At 37.6% G+C, this 14,181-nt stretch overlaps 1 protein-coding gene across 3 annotated transcripts; it reads left to right on the plus strand.

Moving 5' to 3' along the window:
* The first annotated feature begins 2,834 nt into the window (after positions 1-2,834).
* On the plus strand, positions 2,835-13,887 carry taf7 (TAF7 RNA polymerase II, TATA box binding protein (TBP)-associated factor). Of its 3 annotated transcripts, none has more exons than XM_017473293.3 (13): positions 2,835-2,963; positions 3,243-3,304; positions 4,207-4,283; positions 5,833-5,911; positions 6,154-6,287; positions 8,770-8,893; positions 9,038-9,096; positions 9,226-9,298; positions 10,214-10,324; positions 10,580-10,774; positions 11,256-11,368; positions 12,864-12,923; positions 13,213-13,887. In XM_017473293.3, exons 2-13 carry the CDS (start codon positions 3,286-3,288, stop codon positions 13,255-13,257), a joined length of 1,089 nt encoding a protein of 362 aa, XP_017328782.1. In that variant the 5' UTR covers positions 2,835-2,963; positions 3,243-3,285; the 3' UTR covers positions 13,258-13,887.
* The last annotated feature ends 294 nt before the right edge of the window (positions 13,888-14,181 follow it).

Genomic DNA, 14,181 nt, shown 5'->3' on the forward strand with positions numbered 1-14,181 from the left:
TTCCTATCAGAAAACTACAGTGAAAACCAAACATAGCATATCACCACACAAGCCTCATACCAACTGTGAAGCATGGTGGTGGAGGGTGATGATTTGGGCTCGTTTTGCAACCACAGGACTTGGGAGACAACAACGAACTCTGAAAATTGAATATTATTGAGACAAATGTGAGGCCATCTGTCCAGCAGCACACAAGCAAATCGAAATCTGAATGGCTAAGGAAGAAAAAAAAAATCAATGTGTTGAAATGGCCAAGTCAAAGTCCAGACCTAAATTCCATAGGGAGACTATGGCAGGATCTTGAGAGAGCTGTGCATAAACGAATAGCCTCACACATTGCTATATATAATTATAATATTTGATTGATGAATTTGCTTCTATGTCAATTGGACATGGACCATTTCCCCTTCCAAAACCCCCTGTTGTACTGTGGTTCACCTTTACACCAGCTATTAATTTATGTTTTAAATTGATAATATATTCTATTATCTTCTTTCTTTCTACAGATACATCGCCTGCATATGCTGTGACTTTTATAATTGTTTTTGTTGAGGTTTGAGCTCCTTGTACCATTGTTTCCTTGCTTTTTTATTATACCTAATTCAGCTAATTAGCAGCTAGAATGTCGAGCAGGGAATCCGTGACAGACAGAAACGAGAAAGGGTCATTAAGAGCCACAACAACAGGGGGCAGTAGTGCTACGGCGTGCACACAGAGAACACCAATAGAGGACAGGGGAACAAAGAATGTTTTTATTTATTTATTTATTTATTTATTTTTAATGTAGCCTGATACTGCTTAATATTATGATTAATGACATATTTGATCAGGTCGGAGAAAATGTAGGAAAGTCACTTTATGCGGATGATGGGGCACTCTGGGTTACGGGGCGGAATATAGAATATTTAAGAAAGAAAATGCAACATGCAATAGGGAAAGTAGAACAGTGGGCAAATGAATGTGGATTTAAACTTTAAATCAATTTGAAAATCACAAGGTATATGTTTCTCTAAACGTCATAAAACAGTACCACTTAAATTATATGGGCTAGATCTTGAACAGGTCAAGGCTGTGAGATTTTTAGGAATGTTTTTTGACGAAAAGCTGACCTGGGGTCTGCATATTGATCAAATTAAAAACAAATGTAAAAAGATTAGTAATGTTCTGAGATGTCTGTCAGGGCGAGACTGGGGAGCAAGTAGGGCATCACTCATAAATATATATCAGGCTCTTATGAGGGCCGCCTTTGATTATGGCTGCCTAGAATGTATGTCTTAATATATCTTAAAAAGCTTGATGTGGAACAAGCACAAGCACTTCGGATATGTACTAGAGCATTTAAATCATAACTAGTGACTGCATTACAGGTCGAGACAGGAGTGATGCCATTGTGTATCAGGAGGGTTAAGATCATGCTGGCATATTGGGTAAATCTACAAGGGCATAGCAGGGTGCACTCCACGAAAGCCATCTTACAATAATGCTCAGAGTTTTATAGGACTAACTTTAATAGCTTTGGATGGTTAGGAAATGTAAAGGCACAAAATGCAGGTCTCAGTCAGCTACAAGTAAGCCCCATTGTGTCGATATCAACTGTACCACCCTGGAGATTCATAAAACCATCTGTAGATACAAGATTACAACAAATATTAAAAGAGAATTAGAAAATAGCACCACAAGGGATAATAATTCAAAACTATATGGACCAATATCAGGATAAATTACTCATATATACAGATGGGTCTAAACAGCCTGAGACTGGCAGCACTGGTGCAGCTTTTTTCATTCCTCAGTATGAAGTAGCAGTCAAAAAAAGGGCGACTGATTATTTATCAGTGTACACTGTAGAATTATTAGGAGTCCTATTGACACTGCAGTGGTTGGATAAATCATCAGAGCCAAGATGCCGCTATAGCTTCTGACAGTCTATCAGCACTATCTAGCATACAGTCTGGGAAAACATCATGCAGACAAGACATTGTCTATCAAATACTTTATCTGCTTCTCATACTTCATGCTAAGGGGCTGAGTGTTTCCTTCTTCTGGGTTCCTGTACATGTAGGGATAGAAGGGAATGAAATTGTGGATGTACTGGCAAAAAGATCTATAAAATATGAAACAGTTGATATACAAGTACCATTAAGTAGAGCAGAGATCAAAACCATTATAAAGGGACACACGCATAAAATATGGCAGGAATACACGGCTGACACCAGACGACACCTATGTACCATACAAAAACAAGTAGGCATGAGTGTGAGGCAGGGCAGAAACCCAAAGGAAGAGATGATAATTACGCGTCATAGAATAGGTCATGCTGGATTAAATCTAGCATTAAACAGAATAGGAAAACACCCCACTTGACTCTGCACACACTGCAGTACACAAGAGACAGCGAAACACATTCTATTAGACTGCAAAAGGTATGAGGACGAAAGAGCTGAGCTAGAGATGCAGATTGGAAAACAAAACATGACACTAGAGAACTTGCTGGGGAAAACATCTGGGGAAATGCACCGCCCCCTAATAAACTATTTAAAAAGTACTGGTATAAGTGAGAGAATTTAGTAATCTGTAGTACGAATAACTAGTATATAGCTATTTATCTCTTTATTTTCTTTTATGTATGCAGTATTGTTATGGTATTATTATTATAAGTGTTTTTTTTCTATTTAATTTTATTATTATTACTATAATTTATTTTGTTTACTATTATATTATTATTTAAAAAATGAAAAATAAATTCCTGCCAATCTACTGCCCACACTCCAGTCCAGTAGGTGGCGGTAATGCACCTTTAGTGGTTTGCCAACCGCCATTAAAAACAAAAAGAAGATTTTTTTTTTTACCCCAAGAAACTAGGTTTCCTTTAGTAATTTAGCCTCGCAAGCTAAACTCATTAGACAATTGACCAAGTTAGCTGGTAAGCTCCTGTCATTTAACATACAGGTGATATATTTAAGGTAATGTTAGCCATGTTTGCCTTGATGATTTCTGGTTAAATAGCTCTAAGGGAATTGTTGTTGTTAAGATAGCTAATCTAGGTAGCTAGCTAGCTTAATGTAAACATATTCGAAGTTAACAGTTAAGAGCGGTAGTTGCCATGTGTTCATATTAGCCATGTTTTTGTGTTTTATGTTTAGTGGTCTGTATTAATTTGTTTGCCAATTTGATAACGTTATCTAAATTTCGAGCTAAAGTTATTGCAAAAGCACCAGATAACCTACGACATCCCGTTTTAGGAGGACGATTATCAACTGACGTTACATACAGGATAAGATTACCATGGCATCTAAAACGAAAGGTAGGCACCAACCTTATGGAGGACGTTTACATTGTAACTTAAATGTCAGGTAGAAAATGCTTATTTACATTTGCAGGATTTAGCAGACGCCCTTATCCAGAGCTACTTTACGGAAGTGTTTATGTCCTCGTGCAAGTTCAGTATTTCAAGGTGTAAGAACAGCGTCGAGCTTAAAAAAAATAAACCACTTCGATTATAGTAGAAATTAGTTCAGAATGAAAAGAAAACACGCAAGTCAGAGGTAGGTGTTTAGTCTTCGTTTGAAGACAGTCAGTGCAAGTTGTGCCAGGACAGAAAAGTGTCTTGGTGCAAGTCTTTCTTGTACCTTGAGTGATGGTGGGTCCAGTCAAGCCATGTTAGTGTGCCTGGTGCTTAAACTTGGAGGATTTTGAGAAGCAGATAAAATGCTATCAAAGCTCTGCCTCCTCTGTAATAGTGCATGCCAGCTTTCTAAGAGCAAAGCGAACCTTATAGTAGAGATTCTATATTCAGTGAGTAATTGTAGTTAACGTAGATAAGAGTGTGAGCATTACAGGGAGACAATACATCTGCTGCATGTGATCTAGGCAGTTATTAATATGGGTGACCGTATATAAGTAGCACTGTTCACTGAGCCATGGGGAAAAGTCCCATCCTCCATCCTGAGTGCCGTGTGGAGTTCTCTCCAGCTTCTCTGTTTTTTTTTTTTGTTTTTTTTTTCCTGTATGGGTTTCCTCCCACTTTAAATTGTCCCCAGCTGTGAATGAGTGTGTCCTATAATGTGGTGTCATGCAATGGACTGGCATTGCATCTGGAATAGGCTTCAGATTCACCTGAGCAGAATAAAGTGCTTCCTAAAGACATGCTGCTAAATATATATACTTTTTTATATACATGACTTTTAAAAAGTTTCTCTTTTGCAGCTGGAAAGGTTAATTCCAAGAACAAGGAAGATGCTCCTCATGAGCTGGAAAGCCAGTTCGTTCTGCGCCTACCTCAGGTAGGTCAAACCAAATAAATAACCCAATAAATATGACAGCATAAAAAAAATAAATAAATTGAATTCACATGCACAGCTAAATATGAAGTTTTAGGTAATAATGTACAATCTTCACTTTATATTCACAGAAATTTAAATGCCTTTTGGTACTATGAAAATGTACTAAAACCACAGTCCACTGTGCATGCAGTGTAAAGTTTCCCCCCCCCAGACATTAAGCATTAGTCATTAGCTTCTATCATTAGTGTAGTGTAGCTTTATTATTTAAAGAAATATTCCAGCTTTATTTTCTAAATCTCTGTCCATGGCATGTGTCACATGTGTGTGATTACATATGCACTATATCTAAGTGGTTTGTTTAGGCTTATTTTTTTTGTATAGGGACAAGCTTTATCTCTCTAATAATAAAAGAATGGTTTACTTAAAACTGAAATACAGTGTTAGCCTAAGGACAGTTATGTTCCATTAATAAACATTTAATATACTGTATTCATCTACATAATGCAATGGTACACACATGGGAGAATCTTTGCAAAGCTGGAATTTAAGCACTAGAGCTTAAAAAGTCAATTCTGTTACTCACTTTCCTGAAGGTTTTGTTCTACACATGTGGCATCATGGCAATGCATAGCTAAATATTCTTCCCTCTGAAAAAGAATGTAATTCATCCTTTCATCTATGAAAGGATGAATTATATTCAGTAGTTCATGAAAAGTTTCTAAAATATGAGCTTCACATATTGACTGCCAAAACAAACTGCCCTTATACTTATAAATCCATTCTTTTCTCCAAACAGGGAAATGTTACTTATTGTTCATAGTAAAATATACTAGCATTTGCTTACCATGTAACATGTACTGAGCTGACTACTTGAAATGAGTAGGCCATTGATGTCACCTGGTGCACTACTCGGAATAAGTTATATTTGAATATGTACAATAAATACACATACAGTCAGGTCCATAACTATTTGTTCAAGTTATTGTTATTTTAGCTGTATATGTCAGCTGTACAATAAATGTCATATATGAGCACAAAGTGGAAACTTTCAGCTTAATTTGTTGGTGGTCTTGAAAATATGGGCCCTCCTGGAATGAACAAATTGATGTTGGCACTAGAAAGTAATTATTCAATATTGGTGTATTTCTATCTTTTACTAGATAAACGATTATATGACCCAAACCACTGCCAAAAAACTGAGAACTGAACTGATCTGTGAATGGGGTCAAACATTACACAACTGTTTGACTCCCCAAGTTATTCCTGTTGATGGCCACAATGTTTACCAGATTTTAAGATCACTTTCTTTAGACCATTAGTGTCAACAATCACATTAAGTACATGTGAGTTATTGACCCACTTTGGATTATCATGTTTGTTTTAAACCTTGCCATGACTTTGCTGAAATAATTAATTATTTTTATGACTTCAGAAAACCTGCAGTTTCCCTCACGGCCAATAAAATATCTACCTACCTATCTATCTATCTATCTATCTATCTATCTATCTATCTATCTATCTAATACTGACCAAATGTTTTCTCTTTTAGGAGTATGCCTCCACAGTAAGACGAATTGCCCAATCTGGCAGCGTGAATCTTAAGGACAGACTCACCATAGAGTTGCATGGTATGCTCACTAAAATAGCTATGAGAGAGACTGAAAAAATGCATATGTAGCAATTAATGTAAATCAAATCTGATGTGAGTGATCTTTAAGTTTTCATTGTCTTCTATTAATCTTTTGAAAGTTGTAATTAAAAAAATTATTTAATGTAGTAATTGAAGCATTTTTGACAAAGCAATGAACAAAAGCAAATAACATTAATCACTTTGTAACAGTAACACTACCCCATTTGTTCTACTTCCTAGCTGATGGCCGTCACGGAATTGTTAGAGTGGACCGCGTCCCTTTAGCTTGTAAATTAGTAGATTTGCCCTGCATCCTGGAGTCCTTAAAAACAGTTGACAAGAAGACTTTTTATAAGACTGCTGATGTCTGTCAGGTAACACCAACTACCTTTAAAGGAATATCTTTAACAAGTCTGAATCATTAATTAATCTTACCCTTCTATGCATTCTTGTGTAATTTACAACATACCTAGTCAACTCAAGTTAATTTTAATGGTCATCTCATCCATATGCACATATACAGGGAAATGAAACATACAGAACAGGTGCAATCTAAAAATGCATTGGGCATTGTAGTGAATAGTAAATGAGTAAATTGACCCCTTTACTTATTGCACACTTTGTGTTGTGGATTTGATTTTGCATGGATATAATTGCCATTTTTACCCATCAATATACATTATATTGTGACAATATATTGTAAGTGAAAACGTGTTTTTAGAGCTTTTTGAAAATGAATTAAAAATCAAAAACTGAAATCTCTTATTCACAAAAGTATTCAGACTCTTTGCTGTGGCACGCCAAATTGTGGTCAGGTGAATCTTATTTGCTTTAATTATCCCTGAGATGTGTCTAGAACCTATTGGAGTCCACCTGTTACAATCTGAATTGATTGGACATGGTTTGGAAAGGCACACACCAGGGTTTATAAGGGCCCACAATTTACACTGCATTGTTAGGACAAAAACCAATCCATGAAGTCCAAGGAACTGTCTGTGGATCTCTGCAATTAGATTGTGGCAAGGCATAGGTCAATGCAAGGATATATAACAGTTTCTAAGGTTTGAGTGTTCCCAGGACTACAATGGCTTAATCAGTTTTGAAATAGAAGAAGCTTGTCCAACCTTGAACCTACTTGGAGTTGGCCATCCATCCAAACTGGGCATCTAGGAAAGAAGGGCCTTGGTCAGGGAGGTAAGAAAGATCCCAACAGTCACTCTATAAGAGCTCCAAAAGTCCAGTCCAGAGATGGGAGAACTTGCTGGACAGACGGCCATCTCTGCAGCCTCAGTTAATCTGGCATTCATGACAGAGTATCAAGACTGAATCCACTGTTGAGAATAAGGCATATGACCGCGTAAAGGACTCTGCCAACATGTGAAAAAAAGATTCTCTGGTTTGATGAGATGAAAATGTAATTTTTTTAATTTTTTTTTTTTTTTTTTTTGGGGGGGGGGGGCAGAACAGTAATAAACCTCTATAAGGTTTTATAGAGGTTAAGGTATTATAGCGTACAGGGCACTCAGTAGTTCAGTTGTGTGTTGGGGTGCAGTATTGCAGCAGGACTGACACTAATGGACAAATTAAGAAAAGCCAACAAAAAGTGTGTTAGTAAGGTCTTTGGCCACCATGAGATCCCAGAACAGCTTCAGTGGGCCTTGAAGTCTCTGGAACTGTACTGGAGAGATATTCCCTCAGTGAGAGTTTTGATGACGTGTTAGACAGCAGTTGCCACCACCATTTGTTACCTATGTTTATTAGGGGTGCCACCAAAAAAGTTCAGCTGAAAAAGTGATGTTTGACCATTTTCTGCTGAAGTTTCAGTTAAATGTTCAAAAATGACACTACTTTGACCATAAGAGGCACTGATTTGGATGAAGGCGGAAAAAAAACAACAACAAAGAAGATTTCTAATAAGCCTACAACTATGTGTAAAATCTAACAGCTTACAAGCATGTCTAATGGTAATGATTATTAGAAAGTGATTAAATCTGTGTTTGTTGTCCTGTCTTGGTCAGCCTAAATTTGTTCAAACAACCCCCAGATATTTGAGGAAAGAGATGCTGCTGTTTTAGATAAGATGTAGACACATTTTTCTAGAATAGGAAGAAAGAAAGTAAACCTTTCTACTGTAAACTGTCTTCCTTTCCTACATGTAAACCTTTCTGGTGTCTACAGCATAACAAGCTGGTGATTATCATATAAATCTGTACATACTTGCACTACAGTTTCTACCTTAGACAAGTGATTTGCTGAAGGACTAAAACAAAACCCCCAAACCTTCATTGGGGTTCTCAGGTCTGCACTTTAAATACACACAGACAATGCCACCCTTTTGCTTACTTAAATATCTGTCCAAATATACCAAGGAGAAACTAGTGAAGGCCTTAACATATCATCTTGCATATTGAATAAAGTTTCTGTGAACACCAGAAGACTCTATTCCAAGTATTCAAGATTAACTCTGGTGAGCCTCCTCCTCATCTGCCCCTCTTCCTCGGACTTGCATGTCTCTTGACAGACCCTAAGGTGTAAATTTGATTAACAAAAGCAGTATAGAGCAGGACATGTAATATACCCTTACTGTAGCAAACAAACTCTGTCGTTCTACATCAGGGTACACCAGATATGACTCCCAAAACAATATAGCCCATAAACAGTAGCTTTACAAAACTAATAATTTGAGCAATGCTTTTACATAAAACCATAAAAAAAAGTTAGAACTATGCCACAGAGAGACAGACAGCAGTAACTTGGGTCACAGCTGATCAACATCACCAGAAAGATTTGGATGTTGAATTATATCAGTCCAGACCTGATAGTCTGAGCAGTTTTCTTTATCTCTTGTATTTGTAGATGTTGGTGTGCAGTCTGGATGGAGACCTTTACCCACCTCTTGAGGAGCCTACTGGGACTGTAGACCCAAAAACCAAGAAAAAGGATAAGGACAAAGACAAGAAGTTCATCTGGAATCACGGCAGTAAGTTTCTGCTTCTTGTTTTGAAATGTGCTGATAAAGGCCATATATAAAATATAGCTAATACTCAAGAATCTGATGTGGGGAAAGCTGCACATATCATGGATGAATTGAACTTATTTAATATTACATTTTGTCTCTTTCCAGTTACCTGCCCTCTGAAGAACACAAGAAAAAGGCGATTTAGGAAGACGGCAAAGAAGAAGGTACCCTTGTGTTGATTCTCATGGGCTTTTTCCGATATCCATTTGTTCTATTTATTGGTTGTGTAAAGTGTGTGTGTTTTAGATTAATTACAGCTGAACTCTAACTCACTAACCTCCAATGTTTTGCAGTATATTGAGTCTCCAGACGTGGAAAAAGAGGTGAAGAGGCTCCTAAGCACAGATGCTGAAGCTGTCAGCGTCCGTATCCTTGTGACTGTGTTCAAGGCACTCATGACACCACCAAATGAGCTGTCCATCTATCCATCCATCTTCTATACTGCTTATCCTTTTCAGGGTCACACGGAACCTGGAGCCTATCTCAGGGAGCATCGGGCACAAGGCGGGGTACACCCTGGACGGGGTGCCAGTCCGTCGCCGGGCACAATCACATACACATGCACACACCCATTCATACACTACAGACACTTTAGACATGCCAATCAGCCTACCATGCATGTCTTTGGACTGAGGGAGGAAACCCCCGCAGCACGGGGAGAACATGCAAACTCCGCACACACAGGGCCACGGTGGGAATCGAACCCCCGACTCTTGAGGTGTGAGGCGAACGTGCTAACCACTAAGTCACTGTGCGCCTTCCAAATGAGCTGTATTAATTATAACTTTACACTTAGCATTCAGCCTTATTGCACCTTTTGTATTCGCTTCAGATGAATAGCATGTGATGCACAGTTTTAACAGCAGGTGTCAGAGTTGAGCTTTAGACTATAGAAGTGACAGCATAATGAACAAACTGTATGCAATCATTAGAGAGATTCATCACTATTATGGAGCCAGGTAAAATATTATCTAGTTCTTTAAGTACTAGAAGTAATTATGAGAGAGCACATATTTTATTGTAGATATAGTCTTGTATAGACCAATTAATGGAACAGGCTGTTGGGGGGGAAAAAAAATAATAATCATGATAGAATAGAGTTGGACAGCAGGGACGTGAGTAAATTTGGCAAATGCACAAACAGACCAGACAGTATCATTTACTCATTTATTCATTGCCCATTTCTAATGCTGGTGTCACATTTAGAGTACATTGTACATGATGGGTGGATAATTAAGAACAGCAGAAATGGGAGTACTGTTACCTTGACTTGGCTATTAGGATGGGAGGTCATTGCTGAGGATGAGACAAAAGAAACTGATAATAATTTATCGCTGTCCAATTTGGACTCTTCACCTGGAACCTCTGGGCACAAGGGGCATGATTCTTCAGGTAATTTTCACTTACAAAAGTTTAAATCATAAACATGTATACACGCTTTTGCTATGACACTTTTAAATATTCTAAATGGGAATTCTAATTTACAGCATATTATTACAAATTCATGTCAAAATTGATTTTATGAATAAGAACCTGCTTCCATCAAGACATGGTCTCTGTCCTGGGAATTCAGTGCACCTAAGGTTAGTGTTCCTGTTTTAACACTATATTTGTCTGAAAGGTTTCCTTTCGTACTGTTTTGTCCAGTGCCACGCGATGAGTTGCGGGAGATATTTAATGACATCAGCAGTAGCAGTGAAGATGAGGATGATGATGTTGACCGGCATGAAGATGAAGACCTCAACATCATAGACACAGAGGATGACACGGTGGGTCGTCTCAACGAGAAGCTTAACGAGTCGGATGGGGGAAGAGATGAGAACAACAGGAACAACCAAATAGGTATGATGCTTGTGCATTCTCAGCATTAGGGGCAAGAGGCTAATTAAGATCAGAGTTCCATTAATGGCAGCTAATCAGAAGACAGGCAGAACCCAGCTGACTTTGTTCAGCGATTTGGGTAACAAAATGAGCCGCTGTACTTGTAGAACACACATGGTAGGGCACATCACCCAGTGGTGATACAGTCCTGATCCATCCAGCTGGGCACCTGACAGCATTCAGAGATATGTGGCTGCTGATTGTTGTACTACTGCTGGAACACATTAAACACCATCACAAATACACTGAGGCAGAGTTGCTCTGGTCACAGTTCTGCTCAGATCTGATCTGAAGTTATTTCTGTTTTCATGTGCAATATGATAGATGTGCAGTATATTATGAAAATTGATGATGGCGCATAAACTGTCAGTCCAATTGCCTTAAATTAATACAACTTGAAATCTTTGTAGAAAGTGCTCAACTCTTTGCCATTAATCTGCAGTGATGGAGTACCAGATGCAGATCAACAATCTCAAGGCAAAACTACAGGAGACGCGAGCACGCAAAAAGCAGCAAGAGGATTTGATCATGAAAGTAGAGAATCAGGCGCTAAAGGTGAGGTTGCTACATCAACCATATTTTTTCTCTCTCTCTCTCTGTCTCTCTCTCAGTAGTGTGTATGTATATGTATGTTTGTCTCTGTGTGTGTAGACAGTTGCAATCAAATTATTCAACCCCCACTGCAAATCAGGTTTATTGTCAACATTTACAGACTTTAAGCTGTTTGCAATGAACATATCAAACAAAAGCAATTTAAATAGATCAACACAAAGAATGCTTCAAGTGGTTTCCCCAAATTCAACTGAAAATGCAACTTATAATGACTGGATCTGTTGTGTGCTGGACCTGTTGCTCAGCATTAAAAGAAGATGCTGTGGCACATGGAACCAGTTTAAAAACCAGCTTTGTTCCTGATCTGCACTAAATTTTCCCTCAGCTAAGGCACTTGTTTATAGCTCACAACTACATGCAGATCCAATGGCTGATCATCTGTTTGTAAGGTGGTATTTCTTTTGTCAATATTGAATGAGTAGTTTTAATTTGTGTTTTGTTGGCTCTCTTTTTCTTTGTTTTTCATGTTCTTTAATTAATTGCAAAACAACTGGTTTTCACAAAATTCTCCCACTGGTATTCCTGTTTTTCCTGACCTAGTAGCTTAGCAGGATAATGTGTTTTTGATAGACACCAAAGCATTTCTATAAGTCGCTCTGGATATTGGAGTGTGCTAAATACTGTAAACGTAATATAAAAGTGCAATAATCCATGCAAATGATATTATTTGAAGTTGATCAAGTTGAGGTTTACATTAGTTAGTCGTCTTGTTTGTATCCTACTTGTGCCCCTGAGTGTGTGTAAATTTATGCACAAGTTTTTTCCCCCTGAATTTAGAGAATTTTCATGAATACCAAATATATTGTGTCATTGCCCCTGTGAATACAAATAAATATACAAATTCATATCCACACCCATTGTGTGTAATTTTGAAGTGGACATTTATATATTATATTAATAGTATATTAAACAACAAAAAAGTGCTGAAATACTTATTTCCCCCCTCACTGTCCACTATATAGCCAAAAGTTTGGGGACACAATTTTATAGAATGTCTTTATATGCTGTAGCATTACAGTTTCTCTTCACTGGCTCTAAGAGGCCAAAACCAGCATGACAATGGCTCTGTGTACAAATCAAGCTCCAAAAAATATGGTTTGCCAAGGCTGGAATGGAAGAACTTTAGTTACCTACATTGAGCCCTGATCTCATCCCCACTAAACCCTTTCAGGATGAATTGAAACACAGACTGCCCCAGGCCTCCTCCTTATGTCATTCCCTGACCTCACTACAATGTCTGTACCTCTGTAGAATCACTCGCCCTCAATACCTACAAAATTCTAAGCCCTTCTTCTGTTTAAAAACAACCTAAAGACATACATCTTTATACAATCTCTCACTCACTCACTCTCACTACTTTTCGTTCCTTTTCACTCTTGATTTATTTGTCAACTATTTTATTGTTTGTTCTAACTCTTTCTTCTCATCTCTGTTGCAGACCCGCTTTCAGGCTCTGCTGAATGACTTTATCCATCAAGAAGAGCGTGAAATGGAAAAGGTACAATGCCACATAGTCAAAGGCCTACATAATGTACAATATATCCAACTAGTACTATTGCATCATAGATGCACTTTATCTTCTTGAGAGACAGTCAGTGAGAAACAAGTGTATTTCATGTATAATCCTCACTGCTGTAACACTGGCCACTGGGGTTTGTTTATGCTTGAGCAAAATAAGTCTAATAATTTTGGAAGTCTCGTTAATCTTTATCTACTTAGCCTACAATTACAGCAGCACAGCTAGCCATCAATCATCTCTATATCAATCATGTTTCCACTCCCAACAGCTGGCTTCCCTGCAAGAGCAGCTGGACTCAATGATGGAGAAATGACCAACAGGGGGTAGTGCAATTTCATCTCACTGCTGAAAGAACAGTGCTCGAAACAAGTGTTCTGTTACTGAATTAATCTAGTCTATGGTTATTAAATGTTAATCTAGACCGAACTTGGCTTGTGGTGATTTTTTTTTTTTTTTTTTTCCCCCCCTGATGGACTGTTTTTGTTTGGAGGACATGATGGGTGGGATGTAATGTAATAATTTTTTTAAGGATTTTTGTTAAGGTCTCTGCTTTGATTAAATAAATGTTTTGAAAGTATTATTAAAAAAAAATTTAAATACAAAAATCTTAGATCAGAGATGGCTGGTCCTTGATGCTCCAGTGGCATTACAGATAAATTAATACATTAATTTTTTATTCTGGTATTCTGGCCTCCAGTGTATTGAAACCGTATTTGGTGCTGCATTAACTGGGTTCCAGCCTTTTAAGGACCAGCCTTTTATTGGCAGGCACAGGACACACTATGATTGTTTATAAAGGGGACCCACAGAGTTCTATTTTGAATCCTCTTCTATTCTATGCTCAATGGTCAATAGTTAAATTTGTATGCCTAATTTTGTTCATGCTTCTGAAAAATGTTTGCAAAGCATTAAAAGTATGCATGCTGGTGGATTAAAAGTTTAATCTTAGAAAGCTTTGTGATCTTTGATGACTGTATTATCATTAAATTAGTGTTTTATCAAATATAGCCAGTAATATTGGTATTACTATATTGGTATCTCTTGATCTCATACTTTTGTTACAGAAAATTTACTTATTCTATAAGTCAATTGATTTATATGAATTCACTGCTGCTTTTCAGCAGAGGAGCTGTAGAAATTGCAGTTGCCAGATTAAACTTGCTGATCAATCCAGTAGTGGTTTAAATTAAACATGTCCAACTGAAAGAGTAAATAAAAATAAAAATAAAAAAAATGG

Source organism: Ictalurus punctatus, chromosome 8 (genome assembly GCF_001660625.3).
Source record: "Ictalurus punctatus breed USDA103 chromosome 8, Coco_2.0, whole genome shotgun sequence".
Taxonomy (NCBI): domain Eukaryota; kingdom Metazoa; phylum Chordata; class Actinopteri; order Siluriformes; family Ictaluridae; genus Ictalurus; species Ictalurus punctatus.

Coding starts and splice junctions, on each gene's coding strand:
- taf7 (XM_017473293.3), top strand. Junction 8,894..9,037: donor GTTCATCTGGAATCACGGCA/GTAAGTTTCTGC, acceptor GTCTCTTTCCAG/TTACCTGCCCTCTGAAGAAC. Junction 9,097..9,225: donor GGAAGACGGCAAAGAAGAAG/GTACCCTTGTGT, acceptor AATGTTTTGCAG/TATATTGAGTCTCCAGACGT.